General features: G+C 44.2%; 1 protein-coding gene across 1 annotated transcript in view; it reads right to left on the bottom strand.

Moving 5' to 3' along the window:
- The window catches only part of GSG1L (GSG1 like), a gene marked incomplete at both ends in the record, with an annotated part of 53,553 nt that overhangs the window by 27,227 nt on the left and 10,479 nt on the right, over positions 1-15,847 (bottom strand). The window contains one exon of the mRNA XM_082292112.1: positions 10,002-10,049. Within this exon, the coding sequence (XP_082148238.1) occupies positions 10,002-10,049 (48 nt within the window). The remainder of the gene's footprint in view (positions 1-10,001; positions 10,050-15,847) is intronic.

Genomic DNA, 15,847 nt, shown 5'->3' with positions numbered 1-15,847 from the left:
AGGGCAGGAAGAAGATCAGCGCAGTAGCCAGGACATTACAGGACTTTGTGTCTGAGCTTTGCTATTTCCTCATCAATGTGTGAGACACTGTCTTCTCTGTGGAGTTCATGGTGAGAAGCACCAGTGCCACCTCCTCAAGCTCTCAGCCCTTGCAGCAGCATTGTTACATGCCAAGGAAATTAATTTTCCAGCACTCCCCAGTGAAGTAAACACACTCTTCATTATGGCTGAGAGGAGAACTGTTACCCACAAGATCACTGGGGTTTTAGGCACTCGAGTACTTCATGAACCACCTGGCAAGATCTGTTCCTTGCCTTTCTGTCAGACAGCAGAGAGCAGCAGCATTTTGAAAGAAGTTCCACAGATCTGAGTGCATCTCTGCAAGAGCTGGTGATCGAGTTGAGTGCATCTGTCTGAACCAACATGTGAGAAAAAGGATATGGCAGACAGACCTGAATGGATGAAGCAAATGGAGCATTTTTTTCTGACAGTGAGATAAAGAATCTTTACCTCTGCCTGAAATGAGTCTCACAAAGTTCTTCACAGAACCTGAAATCATTTCAGGTCAGCCCTGGCCACCGAGGGAGGCACTATAAGGGGACATGCTGTCACCTCCCACCACGGAGCACTGAGTCAGGGAGCTCCAGTGCTGAGCTTCCTTTGAAACAGGGATTCTGATAAAAGTCATGGGAGTTCTGCTTAGAAGAACTCGAGGCATTCAGTGAGTTCCTGATGAAGGAACCCAAGGAACAGTGTTGTTAATGACTTCCAGGAGCTTTGAGCTGAATTTGACTGCTTGACAGCCAAAGTCCATTCCTTGTTCAAATCCACTGCCATTTCCTGACATGAAACCGCAACAGTTTCTGACTCCGTCTTTTCCATGAGAGAGCTCTGGTTAACTGAGACGTGTCAAGCCTGAAACGTTCTTCTGTGCTCTTTCCCCACAACATGCCGAGATGATTCTTGTGTTGCATTATTAAAACCATGCCCAGGCTTGTTAGCAATTTGGATTGAAACACCAAGAACTTGGATAACACCTGAATGGGATTATGTGCAGGATGATAAACAAGCATGTGCTGCTGTTTCTGGAACACCAAAGTTCCATAATTTCAATTACAGTTGAGTTTTTGAGATTAATGCAGCCAACAAACCAGTTCTGGAGAGTTTAAACCACATCTATACCTCCTACCACCTACAGTCACATGCAGCCATGGAGTTTGATGCGTACTTGTCAAATCAGAAAAGTTGGCGTTTTGGTGCCAGCTCACTATGCCAACGGGATCTGATGCCAAATTTTGAGGTCCTATCTCCAAATGAAATAATGAAATAATGAAATCCTCTTCTGGATGCTCCTTCAGGCTGGTCAGGCCACGAAAATGACTGTCAAAGATGCAGTGTTGGTGCATGTTCTCAAGGAAACACTGAAGAGGTGGCCAACAGAGGAATTGCTGGGTGAGTTCAAAGCATTTCGTATCCATAAACATGAGCTGTTTGCTCTTAAAGGATTTCTTTCAGGGAAAATCATATTGCTGTTCCTGAATGATGTTGCTGAGTCATGTTAACCATGTTATACCCAGCAAAGGCAGGGACTGTGTGCCTGGAAATGTCTGCCATGCGTTTTGGAGAGTGGCTTGGAAATTATCCGGCATAAAGGAACCCATAAATGAATGTATTACCTGCCATGCTGTGTGACACTGCCCTCTGAAAGCCCAGCCTTCCTGAGCAGTGCCCAAGAGGAAATGGTCCAGAATCTGTATTGATTTCTGAGGGCCCTTTCGGACAGAAAATTAGCTTCCTAATTGGGGCAAGCTCATCTTCAGAATGCCTCAGTGGGAATTCATCCTCCTTAGGACCACCCACCCCCTCAGCCTGTGCTCCCTGTGTATCTGTGGCTGCTGCATCCCAGCCTATCCCAGAGCAGAGCTGCCCTCACAGGGTCAGGGGTCTGACCAAAGCAGCCTCATCTGAGCTTTCACACTCTGCCACGTGAACAAGTGATCAGGCTGGACCATGCTGCAGGCAGTCAGAGAGCTCTTGGAGAGGTTTAGAGTTCCTCATAACTCAGTGTAACACGTCTGCCCTGACGGCCAGGGTCTATCTGAGCTATGGTGAGACACCAGCTCCAGTCACTCCTCTGCCAGTTCAACCCTGATCCGTCTGAGAAAGTCCGATGCAGGCAAGCAGAAGCTTTGGGGGGTTTTCTGCATCATACCTGACAAAAACCCCTTCTATCTGCTCAAAGCAGTGGAGCTGGGCAATGTGTGCTCCTAAACAACCGCTGAGATTCTTGTGCCTGACTGAGATGAAACCCAGAGTGTGGCACTTGAAGGACAAAGCAGTGCTGCACTGCTGAGCAGCTGAGGAGACATCAGTATCCAAGCAATGCTGTCCTGGAGAGCGTGGAACCTTCCCACATCCCCACTGGCAGCTGCTAACCCAGGCACTGCTGCTGTTACCTGGGGGAGAAAGCGCTCCTCTCACCCTGAGGTTCACAGTCATTGTCCCCAAGGTCCCTGAACTGCCAGAAAACATAGGGAAACCACAAGAGGCTGTGACGAGTCAACTAGACAGGTGTCACCCCATGTGGGAGGAAAAGAACCACGTCTGAGGGCAAGCCCTGGTTCTGGGTGGTGTGAACTTGCATGGAGGAAGCCCTGCTGCAGGTGCTATTTCTTCTTTGTGCAAAAGCATTTCATTCTCCCCCTTGGTCTCCATTCATGCTGCAGCAGCCAGGGAGATGGGGGACTTGTTACCCTTGTCCATGTTGGCAGCAACAAAATGTTCTGCTCTTGTGTCTCCTGCTCTGTTTTTGCTGTCCTTGTGTTTGTAGAGTCACTGCTCTGCTTTTTCAGACTTAGTGACTTTGTTGGAACTGACACCTGGATCTCACTTAAATGTCTCCTCTTCACATGAGAGAAGAGAGGTAAAAATAAGGCAAATGGGTGCACACTGAGAAATGTTGTGCACATTGCTTTGGAAGAGCAGCAAGGTCAGCTTCATGTAAATCTCCCTCTCTCTTCCAGTGCCATTCGGATGGGTTTAGTCATTTGCTCTTCTCTGCTACTCAATGTTGGGAATTACAAGCCAGAAATATCGGAGTGATCAATAAAAAATGGTGAAAAGAATAAACCCTGAGCATGTTGTTGTGGCTGGCACCAGGACTGGTTAATGCATCACATCAGAGCAGACCATCTGCCCGCTCCTCCCGTGCTGCAGAGTGAAAACACTGCGAGGAGCACACCACACAGCCATCAAAGCAAGCTTCATGACCCTAAATGTCACCTGAGGTACCTGAAAATACCTGTTCTAGTAAACAAAACCAGGCAGCAGGGATAGATAAGGGGCTGGCACTCAGACAAGAGACTGTTCTTTGCAGAACATGAGAAGCCAGAGGAGAAATACCTGACCCTGCTGAGGGTAGACAGGAAAAGCCATGTTTTGATTTTGTTTAGCTTTAGCTCTTCATTAGTTTCTTTATTTTGAAAGGTGAGGTGGAGCTGTGACTCATAAAATTATTCTCTTTTCTGTGATGGTGTGTTTTCTACGGCTTCTGATGGTTCTGGCATCGAGCAGATTGAATCCTGTGTATGATGAGCAGACTGTGGGATATCTTTGTATCCATATTCTCTCTTTCCTGGTGTAGTAGTAATATAATGAGTAGAGCAATAAAGTGGAAAAGATGATGAAAAATACCCTAAAGGAGAATTATCCCATGTACCTTATTAAATATATTTGGGCTCAATATTTCCCTTTGCAGACCTACAGTGCAGGGCCTGTGATGTACTTCCACCCTCAGCACTGGGCTGAAAAACGAATGATGTTCAGACCAGTGTTCCCCATGTCTTTGGCATCCCCAGTGTGAAAAAAACCCCTGTTTCTTCCTTTAGGAATAAGAAATTTAGCTTGAATGGTAAGAATGGTTTCATCTTTGTATGTCTAATTGCCTTTTAAAACTAACTTCAATGATTCATAACAGATGTGTAAGAAAATACAGATAAAATACAGGCAACACATTTTTCCTGCATGCTTAATCATAGCTCTCCTATGACAAGTGCACAGGTATTTGTCTGTGTGGGTATGGATTTACCCTGTTGCAGAACATGAAGAATAATGCAGTAGGAAGCATTCAAGAAGAATATAGAGACTGTTTTGGAAAGTATACAGTTCTTGTGGGAGACCCAGTTACATTTCTTTTTACTGATGCAGGTCTCTAAGTGCTCCTCTTAGAAAATTGATCCTCTGTTTTTCTTCTTGGGAACATCTACCCAGTACATAAAAAAGGAGGTTTGTTTTTTAACTTGGCTGTTACAAGTCTCGTTTGTCTCTTTTCCAGCCTGAAATCTGCTCTGTGTTGTCCTTCTCATACAAACAAGTATTTCCCTATTTTTGACCATAAATGTCACTCTTCTCTATATGTCTTTAAATTTTATTGTAAGTTCTTTGAGCTGAGGCTGGCAGGGGAGAGATGAGAGGTGCTCACAGGGAGCTGCAGGTGGGTACATTGTGGGTACTTGTGGTGGCATGGTGACTTTTTGTTTTGTTCTTTATTTCCCACGGCAATCCCAATATTTCTTTTTCATCTTAATCTCTGCAGAGCAGTGAATTAATATTTTCATAGAAGTGTCTGTCATCGCTCCAAGAACTCTCTCCTGAGGGGAAAAGCTCATTCAGAACCCATCAGTATATATGTAAAGGTAGGATGACTCTTCATGTTCCCCACTTTGAATTTATCAACATGGATCATTATCTGCCATTTGCTCTCAGTCAGTGACTGAGAAGGGTTTGTGCCTGGTTCAGAGGCCTGCAGTAAATCCAGTGGTTTTAAGGTTTTCAAGATTCTGTTGTCCTTCTAGCTGAGCATTTTAATGTGTTTTAATCAGCTCTTGCTTTTCTTGGGTTTCCTTCTTCACTTCTAAAATCACTTTTCTTGCTTCAGAAGGCTGCTGAATCTGTTAGTCACCCTACAAGGGATCTCTTCCTAATATTTCGAATCAAGTGCAGGGGTAAGGCAAGAGTAACAAGTTTCCCACTAATTTCTCCATGTTCATAATCCAGATTTTGTCTCTGCATCATGCATAACATTTCTTGGTCTGTGCATGGGGTTTTAGAGTCAGTTCCTGCTGTTTTGCTTTCTGTCCTTACACCTTCTCTGCTATCAAGTTTAACCCTGCTATCACTGAAGCTGTCCCAAGGGGTGATCACTAAGATAATTCTGTGTTTTTTATCTGAACATGGAATCCATCCACAGAGATTGTGTTGCTCATTAATGACATTACCTTGTTATTCTGATTCAGCTTTAGTACATGACATCTGCTTTGTCTTTCAGTGTAATCAGCACCAAGATGTTATTGTTTCTCTAATTATCTTTCTCCCATCAAATTCCTGGTACACCTATTATGTCAGGATACATTAAAATCAGGCATCTAGTTTTTCTCTTCTCATTAATTGCTGTTGGAGTGCTGGTTTAGGAGCATGTACAGAATTGGCTAAGCTTTCTCTTTTTCCTGTGCTGTGTTTCGGTGAGACTTGGTTTGTTTACTTGCTGTTTGCCATGTGCTACTTTAGCTCTGCCAGCTACTTTTTAGGCAATACAGAATTTTTATTGCCTCATCTCTCCAGGATGCATCATCACGAGCTGTGTAGAGGACGTGCAGGAAGCATCTCCTACCTCTGCCAGGACAGTCTCTAATTTAAAAAGCCCCCCTGCATTTCTGGACTGTTGAGTGCTCGCTAGCCATGAGCATTTTCCTTCTGCAGGGTTTTGCCTTGCCTCTACCTCTGTGGTCTCTGAAAAGTCTTGTTTATTGTATGCATGTGAGTTTATCAATAGGTAGGAAGCAGTGCAATACAGGCAGCTGCTGACGGCCTGCTCCCTTGCCATTCCTTGTGGCAATTATTCCACAAAGTCAGGTGCTACAGAGCATTGGAGTAACCTAGACCAGGCTGTGCCACACCTGTGAAGAGTTTGCCCTGGGAATCCTGTCCTGTGTTTGTGTGGCCATCTCTAAGTGTCGAGCCAACACTAACGTTTGAGCCTGTTCCTGAGGCAGCTTCCCCACAGGGCTCCTCAGGCCAGAGCCCCTCATTTCCATGCTGTGGGCACTCCAGGTGATTGGAAAGTCACAGCCTCCATGAGCACCATCCCAAAAACTGTTGGGGGCACATTTCCTGCAGAGCTTTCTCTGGCAAAATGCTTCCAGCACCAGTGCTGCTTCCAGCCGACTTCCCCTGCACAAGGAGTTGGGCTGGGCTCACCCTCCGGCTTTTCCCGTGGCTGATAGCTGGCAGTGATGAATTTAGAGAAGGATGCAGGAGCTGGAATCCCCACACAGCCCCAGGCAGGGGGAGGAACACCCGTGGATGTGTCCAGCTGTGGTGTTATCAAATCACTGAAGCCGTTTATCTGATCATTTGATGGGACCTTTTGCTTTCCATTGTGGTGTCATGTTTTCCAGATGTAATTTTTGGTCTTGGTTTCTTCCTTTTGAATGTATCCTCCATGGCCTCTTGGGAGTTCTCTGGGGCACAGATTTGAAACCATGGGAAAGGGATGGCAGAAGCTGCCATGGGAGGAGGAGTGTGGTGGGGAGTGTCCCAGCCTCAGTGTTCTGGTGGGGCACCACAACAGGGACAGAAGCATCCCTCACTGAATAACTCACCTTTTTCTTCCTCAGGCAGCAAAATACTCAGCAGGAACAAAACTTTTATTAGGTTCTGTGGAGAATATCCCAGAAGCAATTGGGAACTGAAATATCAGGTCCAGCCTACTTTTTTGACAGTTCCCTTCCAACTCCTCTTGGAAATATTTGCTGTCTTACTGCTCACGCCTGTGCTGAAAATTAGAGCACACTTCGTGGGCCCCAACATCTGCTCTGTGAGAATCCATTAAAAGTCCTGGCCACTGTAACCAGCTATTGCTCTATCATTTTTATCAATAGCAAATGTAAATTCTAATGAGAAAATGTTTTGTGTTTTTTTTTTTTTCCTAGTTAATATCTACCATCATGAAGCTGATTTTGTTAAGCAGATTTGGCACTAAGAACCAGCAACAGCTAATAAATTCAATGTTAGGCTTATGAGGTTCTGACAGATTGCTGGCAGCTGCCTTAAATGCAGGAAAAAGCTCTCATAGTGTGGGTTGGAAATGCTTATTTATACCATACTGTGGGTCTGTTTGCCCCAAATTTTGCTGCCTCCTTTTAGTACATGTCACTGGTGAGATATATGAAAAGGGTACAATAACTGATCAGAGATACACCTCCCAGCTACACTGGAGACCAGCACTAATGCATAAAGATAGGAAGCTCAGCCATAAACTATTAGATTTTTACTGTAAGAATTCTCATTTACGAATGCAAGGTTTGTGGTAAGGATGTGACTAGACCTCATCATAGATGGCTTTATTTACTGTGAGTTTTTATGATAGTTTTTTTTTTTTTTTCTATATTCAGAAGGTTTTAAGTAATCTGGAGGAATTTAATACCACCTTGCTGTTAATTGGTGGTGGACTCAAGCAAAGATGGGCTGTACAACTACGCTAAGTTTGTTCTTAACATGTCTTAAAAGTGAAAAATGATGTGCTCAGAAGCAGGCACAGGCTTCAAGAGTCTGTATTTAGCTTAGAAGTTGGTCAGACAGGGTTCCTCTTTGGATCAGGGAAAACCAGCTAAAAGGAAAACTTTGGGAAACCAGAGTGCTCATCTGCAGTAATGGAGCTTGTATTGCAGAGACATTTCAGATAAACAAAATTATAGAGACATTTCAGATAAACAAGCACTTTTTGGTGGTAAGTGAAGCTAAGAACATGAACAGAAACTGAGTAAGTTGCAATCTCATTGTGAAGGTAAGTTTAGTCCCAAATTTCCCAGTTTCACAATTGCCTGGGAAAACCACAATGTTTGAACTGAACTCAAATCTGCTATTCCCGGTATTTCATCCTTTCTCATTTATGTGGACTGGCTGGAACTGAGTAATTGATAAGCCTCTGACCATTAAAGTCAATGCTGAGTGAGGGGATGAAGAAATTAAAGGAATGGGAAGTTCCCTCTAACTGGAAAAGAGCAGATTAAGTCAAGACATTAAAGAATTCTTCAGTGAAAGTAAATTTGGCATCAATTTTCTCTTCACATGTGGTGAAAGTAGCTCTGGGGAGTACAAGACTGATGGTGAAAATTCCAGATTCACCATGTTGCAGTGTGCAACTTGATCTGCAGTTGTAGAATTTAACCTCGTTTGGTTTATGAGTCTGAGGGTCAGCACTTTCCATCACTGGCAAAGCATTCCCCTCCCTTTCTGTCAATATGCCTTATAACTCCATGGAAAGCCTTCTGAAATAGATAGAATTTTCTTTATAGCACTACACAGTAAGATCCTTCCTTCCTCAAGAAAGAAATATAGAATAGTCTAGAAATATGTGCTGACATCATGCAGCAACTCTAAAATTCTCCTGGAAAAAAAAAAAAATGCTGACAGCATTTCACACAACCAAAAGAAATCCTAAAAGTAAAGCACTAAATGCTGTTTTGGAAAGTGAGTGGGTGATGCCACCAAGCATTATGCACCATAATGAAGTTCCACAGAAAGTGGATAAAGCAGAAAACCACCCCACTGCCTTTCTAGCAGGCACCTTGTGCTTGCTCTGCTCCATGTGCTGGAGGGCCCATGCTGTGCCCACAGCCCTTGAGATGGGAAGGGCAGGGAGCTTCCACTCCCCAGCTGCCTCTTTGGCTCCTCTCACACCCTTATCACCATCCATCCTATCTCCTCTCCTGTGCCTCTCCTTCAGGATGCAGTCCTACTCCCATCCTCTTACAGAACTTTCCAGAGCTTTGATATCCTTGCTGCCGTTCTGGGAGCTGCACTAAAAAGCACAAAATGCCCCACTGGATTACAGGAAAGTGCAGCTCTCAGATGTGTGCAGTGCTTGCACTGTACAGGATGCTCTCTGCCATGCTCCTGAGTCCTTTAGTGGTGTCTTCTAGCAGAGTTTGTTTCCTGGTGGCTGCTGAGTGTTGAGCTGGTGGTTTTGTAAGAGCCTTTGTGCCCCAAGGTCCCATTTGTTTGTGAGATTTAACTCGGAGCCCATTAGCGACACTAATCCCAGGCTTGTTCTTCCCTTGTGTGCGTAATTTATTTGGGTTTGCTTACAATGAATTTCACAGAGGCTCTGTGACTGTTTCTCTCCCTGCAATAACCCCCTGCTTTATTAGCAGTAATTGACTTTCTTCCTGTTTTCCAGTGGATCAGCATTTCGGGCAAATTAAGGAAATTCCTTGTTCCTTACTCCACTTACTGCTGCTCCACCAAGCCTGAGGAAGGCAGCCTGTGCCCGAAAGGTTTTGGGATTGTCTCAAGTGGTCTGGTGAAATATATGGGGCATCTCGTCAGCTGCGGGCAACTGGGACCAGGATGGGCTTAGTTCACTTTAATTGAACTCTACATATATTTTTTTCCCTTGTGGATTTTCAAATGTGGGGTAAATTGCTCCTGAAAATGAAATAAATCTCAATAATTAATTAATTAAATGCCAATACCAGGGTGAGAAAAATGTTTGCAGCCTGCTTCTGTGCACTTGAATATATAACTTTTCACAAGGGCAAACAAACCAAAGAAGCATCTGGGTGATTTCCTCTCACAAAAAGATGTTTGGTACTGTGACTGTATTTCTCTGATCATAAATATCTTCATGGCCTGAGGAGACTGTGCAGTGTTTTCTTCCTCACTAGAGGAAGAAGGAAAATGTCTGTCTTACAATATAAATCTTTATTTTTCTTGAAAAAAGTCATCTGAGTTAAGATCAAATAAATGACAGACCTGCATAAAGTGAGCAAACAGCTGTCATAAACCCTTGGTATTTGTTTCAGCTGGCTGTGTGTAATGTGGATGACATGTAGGTCCCTGTGTGCTGAGGGAGCCGTGCTTCCCCTGGCACTCAGGTACGACAAGACACAACACGGATGCAATTTGTAAAAAGGGAAGAAGCCTTGGCTGTATGGTCTTACCTTTTTCAGAAGCCGGGGCAAGGTCAATAAAACTTCGACATTTTTCACCTTTAAAAGAAAAGCATTGTTTTAGGAGACAGAAGTTGGTTGGTGTTGCTCTGCCTTCTCTTTCTGACTGGGGCTCCTGCCTGCACTCCCAGCCCAGTCTCTGCAAGACCTCGGGGTTGTCTCACACTGGGGACAGACATTTCCCTGTGCCTCAGGGACAAACACCTCACAAGGGTGGCACTGGGAGGGCACAGGACTCTTTCACCCACAATTTTGCCCTCCTTCTCATCACCAGACAATGCCTGTGCCCCCCCAGTGTGACCAAACATCCCAGGGCTGGGGGCACTGCCATGGGCACAGAGGTCTCCATAGACAGATGTGACGCGTGTGGCTAAGACTGACAAAACCTGAAGCACAAAGCAAAGCACATAAGCAAATGTATAAACACTTTAAAAAAATGTTTAAAAAGCAGGCAAATGCCTTGCTCTGAGCATCACAGCCTGTGCCACTCCCTGTGCTCCACTGTAAATTAAACTCTCTCTGTTTAGGACCCCACCTCTGGCTTTGCAGGAATTCTTGAGAAGCTTCTGAACAGGAAATGTATCTTAGGGTGGATGCTTTGACCTTTCTTTTTACTTCTTCAGTATCTTCAAAGATGATAAAATAATTCCTCTTCCCTAGATGCATCCATCTACCAAGTGTATGTGTTCCTTTTGACATGATGTCCTCCAAGGTGTCCTGCCAGAGGTCATGGAATAGAGTCCATTTTGCTCTTTAAGACTTTAGTTGATGCAAACGCAGCTACAGGACTAGGCTGGGGTTTTTAATTAGCTGTGCTCATTTTTAATTGCAAAGTTGAAAAGACTAATTTAGGAAAGGTGATCCATTAAAAAAGAATAAACAGTGAAATGCTACAGTGATGGTGAAGTCAGTGTGTATTTTTTTCTTATTTGTAATTCAGTATATGTAAAAACCAATATGAAGTGTTCATTTTTCTGGTGTCTTTGTTGGCAAGATTGAGGTAAATGTAATCGTTCAAATGACAGCTGAGCTGAGATAAGAATCTATCATTTTAACGCTATTTTTACTACTTTAAATTTACTTTTTGCAGTTTTAAATCTATGCTAAGTACACTGAGAAGTGATGTGTACATAGTCTGTAGTCTATGTATAAGTAGCTATAAAAGAAAAGGTTTGCCTGACATTGTAATGAACATTTTGATATGTCCAGGGGAAGCATTTCTACCTTCTGAATCCAGAGGACAGCCAAGAAAAGGAAGGGACACTTGGCTTATCAAAGCATCATCTCTGTTTCCAAAGGGGTGGACAGGGCAGGCTGTATATGGGCAGGAGGAATGTCAGTGAGTGAGTGAGTGAGTGAGTTTTGGGGCAGGTAGATGGAAAGATAACTGAAGGATCACAGAAATTACCGTCCCTGCACACTTCCTGTTCAGAGCAGGGCTGTGACTTTTCCCACCCAAACTCCGAAATGCTTCAAGGATGGTGATACCCATCCCTTAGTGACTCAAAGATGGAGTTTCTTCCCACTCTGATCCACATCTGGAGAAGTGTTTCCTTACACCCAATCCAAACTTCTGTAGCTGCTCTGGCACCAGTCTACTCATCCTTTCTCTGTTTGTAGGGACATGAACAAGACCAGCTCCCCCAAGTTCTTTACTTTAGGCTCCTGACTAAGAAATTCAGATAAATAAGTGGACTGTAAAATATACTAAGGTGCAAGTAGAAAACATTCTCATCCAGAACCTCTGAGTTTTAGGGCATGAGGTTCTCCAGGAATTTTATTGACATGAAAACAAGGGAATATAGGGAGAGTGACCTCTAGATTTGGACTTGATATAAGCAGATTTAGCAGGATTTTTCATTCTAGCCATATGGATCTGTGCTTTGGGTCTTTGTTTGTTTGTCAGATGTAAGTTATTACTTTTATCACCGTTTTGTTTTAGTCTGACTTCAAGCTAACTGGTTCTCACTGATCATCCCTCACTTGTGTTACAGTGAATCCAAAGCCAACTGGAAACCTTTAAGAAATACCTGACTCTCCAGAATGTTATCCCAAGACAGGCACAGGGGAATGGCCTTTGTAACTACAAAAACTGCACAGGCTGCTCTGAGAGCTGGTGGTGCCTTTTAGACACCTGGCAAGGGACAGAGTTTCTCTGAGTTACCAGTGTTTGGCTGTAGGTGCCTTATCTGCAGGACAGTGGGGAGGGTGGTCACAGGCACCTCATCCTCCCTCAAATTCCACTTGCCCAGAACATCATCTCTCCCTGTCGTGAGGTCTCCCGTTTAAATAATATGGACAGAAAATGCTGGAGTGTCCAGAAAAAGTCCTTTAGGAGCCATAGCAAAAAGAATGACTGGAGGCAAAGAAGAGCCTGGATGTCACCTCACTTTTGATGGCTGATTGTGCCTGGCTTGCTGCTGAAGGTCATGGTTGGAACTGCACAAGCAGTTCCTGACACTTCCCTTTGTTGTTCTTGCTGCTGGAGCACTGGAAAACCCTCCTCTGTTTTCAGTGGTAACCACTGGTGGTATTTATAAACCACAGCCACACTTCCACATGCAGACATGCATCTCGCTGAGAACTGAAGATGTCAGCAGTGCTTTCACTGTTCCTCTTAGGATTTATTCTAAGTTATTTTTGGGTATCTTGTATAACTGATCTCTTAAGCCCTCTTAAGTTTAATTTTAGACTTGGCAGAGTTTATCCTGCTGTGCTGTCCTTTTCCAGATGCATCTTGTCCTCCTAACCAGGCTCCTGGAAAGTCTTTAGAGAATACAGAAAAGGCTGTTCAGAGAAGCAACAAGAAGAGTCTCTAGGATTCATCCCCTGAGAGTCCTGCCTCCACCCGTTTGGAGCTGTGATCCTGTCAGAGAAGAAAGCCAAGGAGTGACCTCTCCTGCACTTCACTCACGCAGAAAGAAGAGGTGGGGCTTGGCTTGGATTCTCTGCACTTCCCCTCAGGAGCGATGGACATGAGCAGTGCACGTGCAGAGCTCAGCAGTGACAGGGAGCTGCTGGAGGCTGAGGAGAGAGGGATGCCCAACACCTAAACAGCTATAAGCAAAGAACTTGGTACCAGCTTCTTCTGTGACTTCCCGAGAGTGAGGTGGAAACACCATCTGTGCTAGTCCTTGCAAACACACTCCCTCCTAATCAGACTGACTGTGCACGGGCTCAGCTGTGTCTCTGCTGGCCTTCCCAAGAAAGGGATGTGGGTCACAGGGACCTGCAGGACTGGGAACTAGTAAGACTTATCCAAACCAAAATTTATCTGTGGCTAATAAATCCAAAATTTATCTGCGTCTAATTAATCCTGATTAATTAATCTAATTAATCCTGATTGATTAATCTAATTCTGTATATGTGCATGTTTATGAGTATTTGTAACTTGCTGGGGAACTTCAAACTGGAGCAGCCAGAGCGTGGGAGGAGACACATCTGGAAAGACTGAGCTGGTGGGTGGAGAGGAGTCTTGAGGTCGTGTGAGTAATAGACGTACAGCCCATGAAATATCTGAGGGACCACCAGAATGATGTACCCGTGCATCTGCAGCGGGAAGGGGTGGGCATGTTTCAGCAGGATCTGCAGACCTGGACAGGCTGAGGAGGAAGAGGAGCAAGTTTGGTGCTGGGGGTGATGTTTCTGTGGCTGCTGCTGAAGGCACAACTCTCTCCGAGGGTCTGTGTGGTCAGAGACATCAGTGCCAGGCTTGCATGTGTGTGTGTGTGGGAGTGTGTGTGTGTGAGTGTTTGAATACTTGCCCAGCCTGGATGGGAAGGGCCCAGCAGCAAATGGATGAAAGAAAAGAAATTTCCTGGGCCTTAAAGTCCCCAGGCTCAGCTTCGTGGGCATGCTCAGCATCCTCTCAGACAGACTTCTCCCATCTTGTCGTGGAGACAAACAGGTCCCACAGAACCATCAGGTCACACGGTTTGCTGCCTCCAGGGCCCTGGGCTGCCTTCCCTGCTCTGCCCTGCCCTGCACATATTGTGGGTACATCACACATGCCGGGCTGTGGCTTCCAGCATGGAGCTCTGTGGGAACTTAGAATGCAGAGAATATTTCTCTGCCTGTTTTGAAAGGTTTTACCCCCCTGGACAGTACTGGTTTTGACCTTTGTCCATGGGAAAATTTGTCTAGCCTCTGGGAAGAATTTGAATCGACAATGGTGTGAATTAGGTGATAGAATACTATGTGAGATTATCACAGGATGAAAAATTTAGAGTTTTTAGGTCTATTTGCATAGTAAATAGATAGAAGTAGAAAACCTCAAAATGGAGGATAAGTTGTAGTCAAAAGCTTCTTTCTCCTTCTTCACTAACTCCATATTTTGCAGCAATAGTGGTCTGGGATGATTGGATACAGAATTCCGCAGTTCCTGTCTACGTGATTTAGGAGCTTGTTGGACAGTGGTGAAAAAGTGAAAATACCTTGTGTTTTAAGTTTTCATTGGGTAATTTACCTTTAAAAAGGCTGTGAGATCTTGATAAGTTGTCTTCTTGCTGCCTTCTCTGCTCTGTGCTATGTCTAAGCCATGCCAGTGACTTGTACTCCTTAGATTAGAATTAATAAACACCTATCAGGAGACTGAGAAGCCATGAAGTCCCATTTGCCTCCTTTTGTCTCCTGGCACAAATCTGAACGTCTCCCCCATCAGGGAAGACAACAATTAATGACGTGGACAGCGTTAGAGCTCTTCTCTGGGCCCATGGAATTAGAGAGCTGCACAGGGCAGCTGTAAGGCAGGTCTGGGTGCACATAAACTGGTCTGAGCTCCAGCACACAGATGTCCATCCAAGCCCTGTGTGCCCTCTGCCTTTAAGCCTTTGTGAGACCCACATTCTACTCCTTCTTCCACCTAAAAGGTGTGGTTTGTTTGTTTCTGTCCTCAGGACCTCACACAGGCCAGGAACCTGTTGGTTTAGACTGGAAATCAGGAAGAGGGCAGAAAAAACACCAAAAAGCACTTCAACTTCAAGACAATATTCTGTTTCTAACATGGCTGTTGTCATAGCAAAGAGCAGAAGTTGATGTTCTGGATCCTACTTTTTGGTCCTGCATTCCCGAATTCTTTCCTCTCTGAGCCAGGGGTAAATGCCTGATTAATAATGAGAGCAGCAAAATAAAAACAACCCTGAAAAATCCTATTTTGTATGTCTTGCAGTGACATGGTCTGAAAATATTCTAGTTAATTGACTTAAAAGAAACCTGGTAGTTCTGGCTGAACTCTGTTATAACTCTGCTTTTCATCTCACCAAAAAAAAAAGAAGAAAGAAAACGCTGCCTGTATCCACTTTTTCTGCATAAAATTTTATGAGTTCAAAAGTGCAGTTATGATGGAAATTTAAATGATTACATTTCTTTTGAACAACATTCCCTTTTAGTAACACCCTGGCTCCCAGCCTACGACAGACAAGGTCCCCTTTTTTCCCACCAGGCCCTAACAAATCTTTATCTCTCCAGTTATATCTGGAGTCATGTGATTCTGATGAGATCCCACATCATCTACTGAGAGTAAAATAATTGTATTTGTCTAAAAAAAGACATAATCCTCAAGGGATCCCAGCCTAGACGAGGCTGAGGACTCCGACACAACTTCAGTGAAAAAAAGTACTACGAGGGAAAATGCAGGTTAATGGGCTCACTCAAACAGAGTTGTATCAGGTTAATTACCAACTGAAATATTCAAATTGTGATTAAAGCTGTCTCAGAACACTTAATTGACTTTTTTTTCCTAATGAAATTTGAGTGTTAATCCGTAAAATCAACATTTTCCAGTTGACCCTGTTGATTTTGCTGGAGCTATATTTTCTTCTGGAAAATAAACAAATTCA

Source organism: Coloeus monedula (assembly GCF_965178545.1).
Source record: "Coloeus monedula genome assembly, chromosome: 16".
Taxonomy (NCBI): Eukaryota; Metazoa; Chordata; class Aves; order Passeriformes; family Corvidae; genus Coloeus; species Coloeus monedula.
The sequence above is the reverse complement of the archived record's forward strand: the minus strand, read 5'-3'. Positions and strand labels throughout refer to the sequence as shown.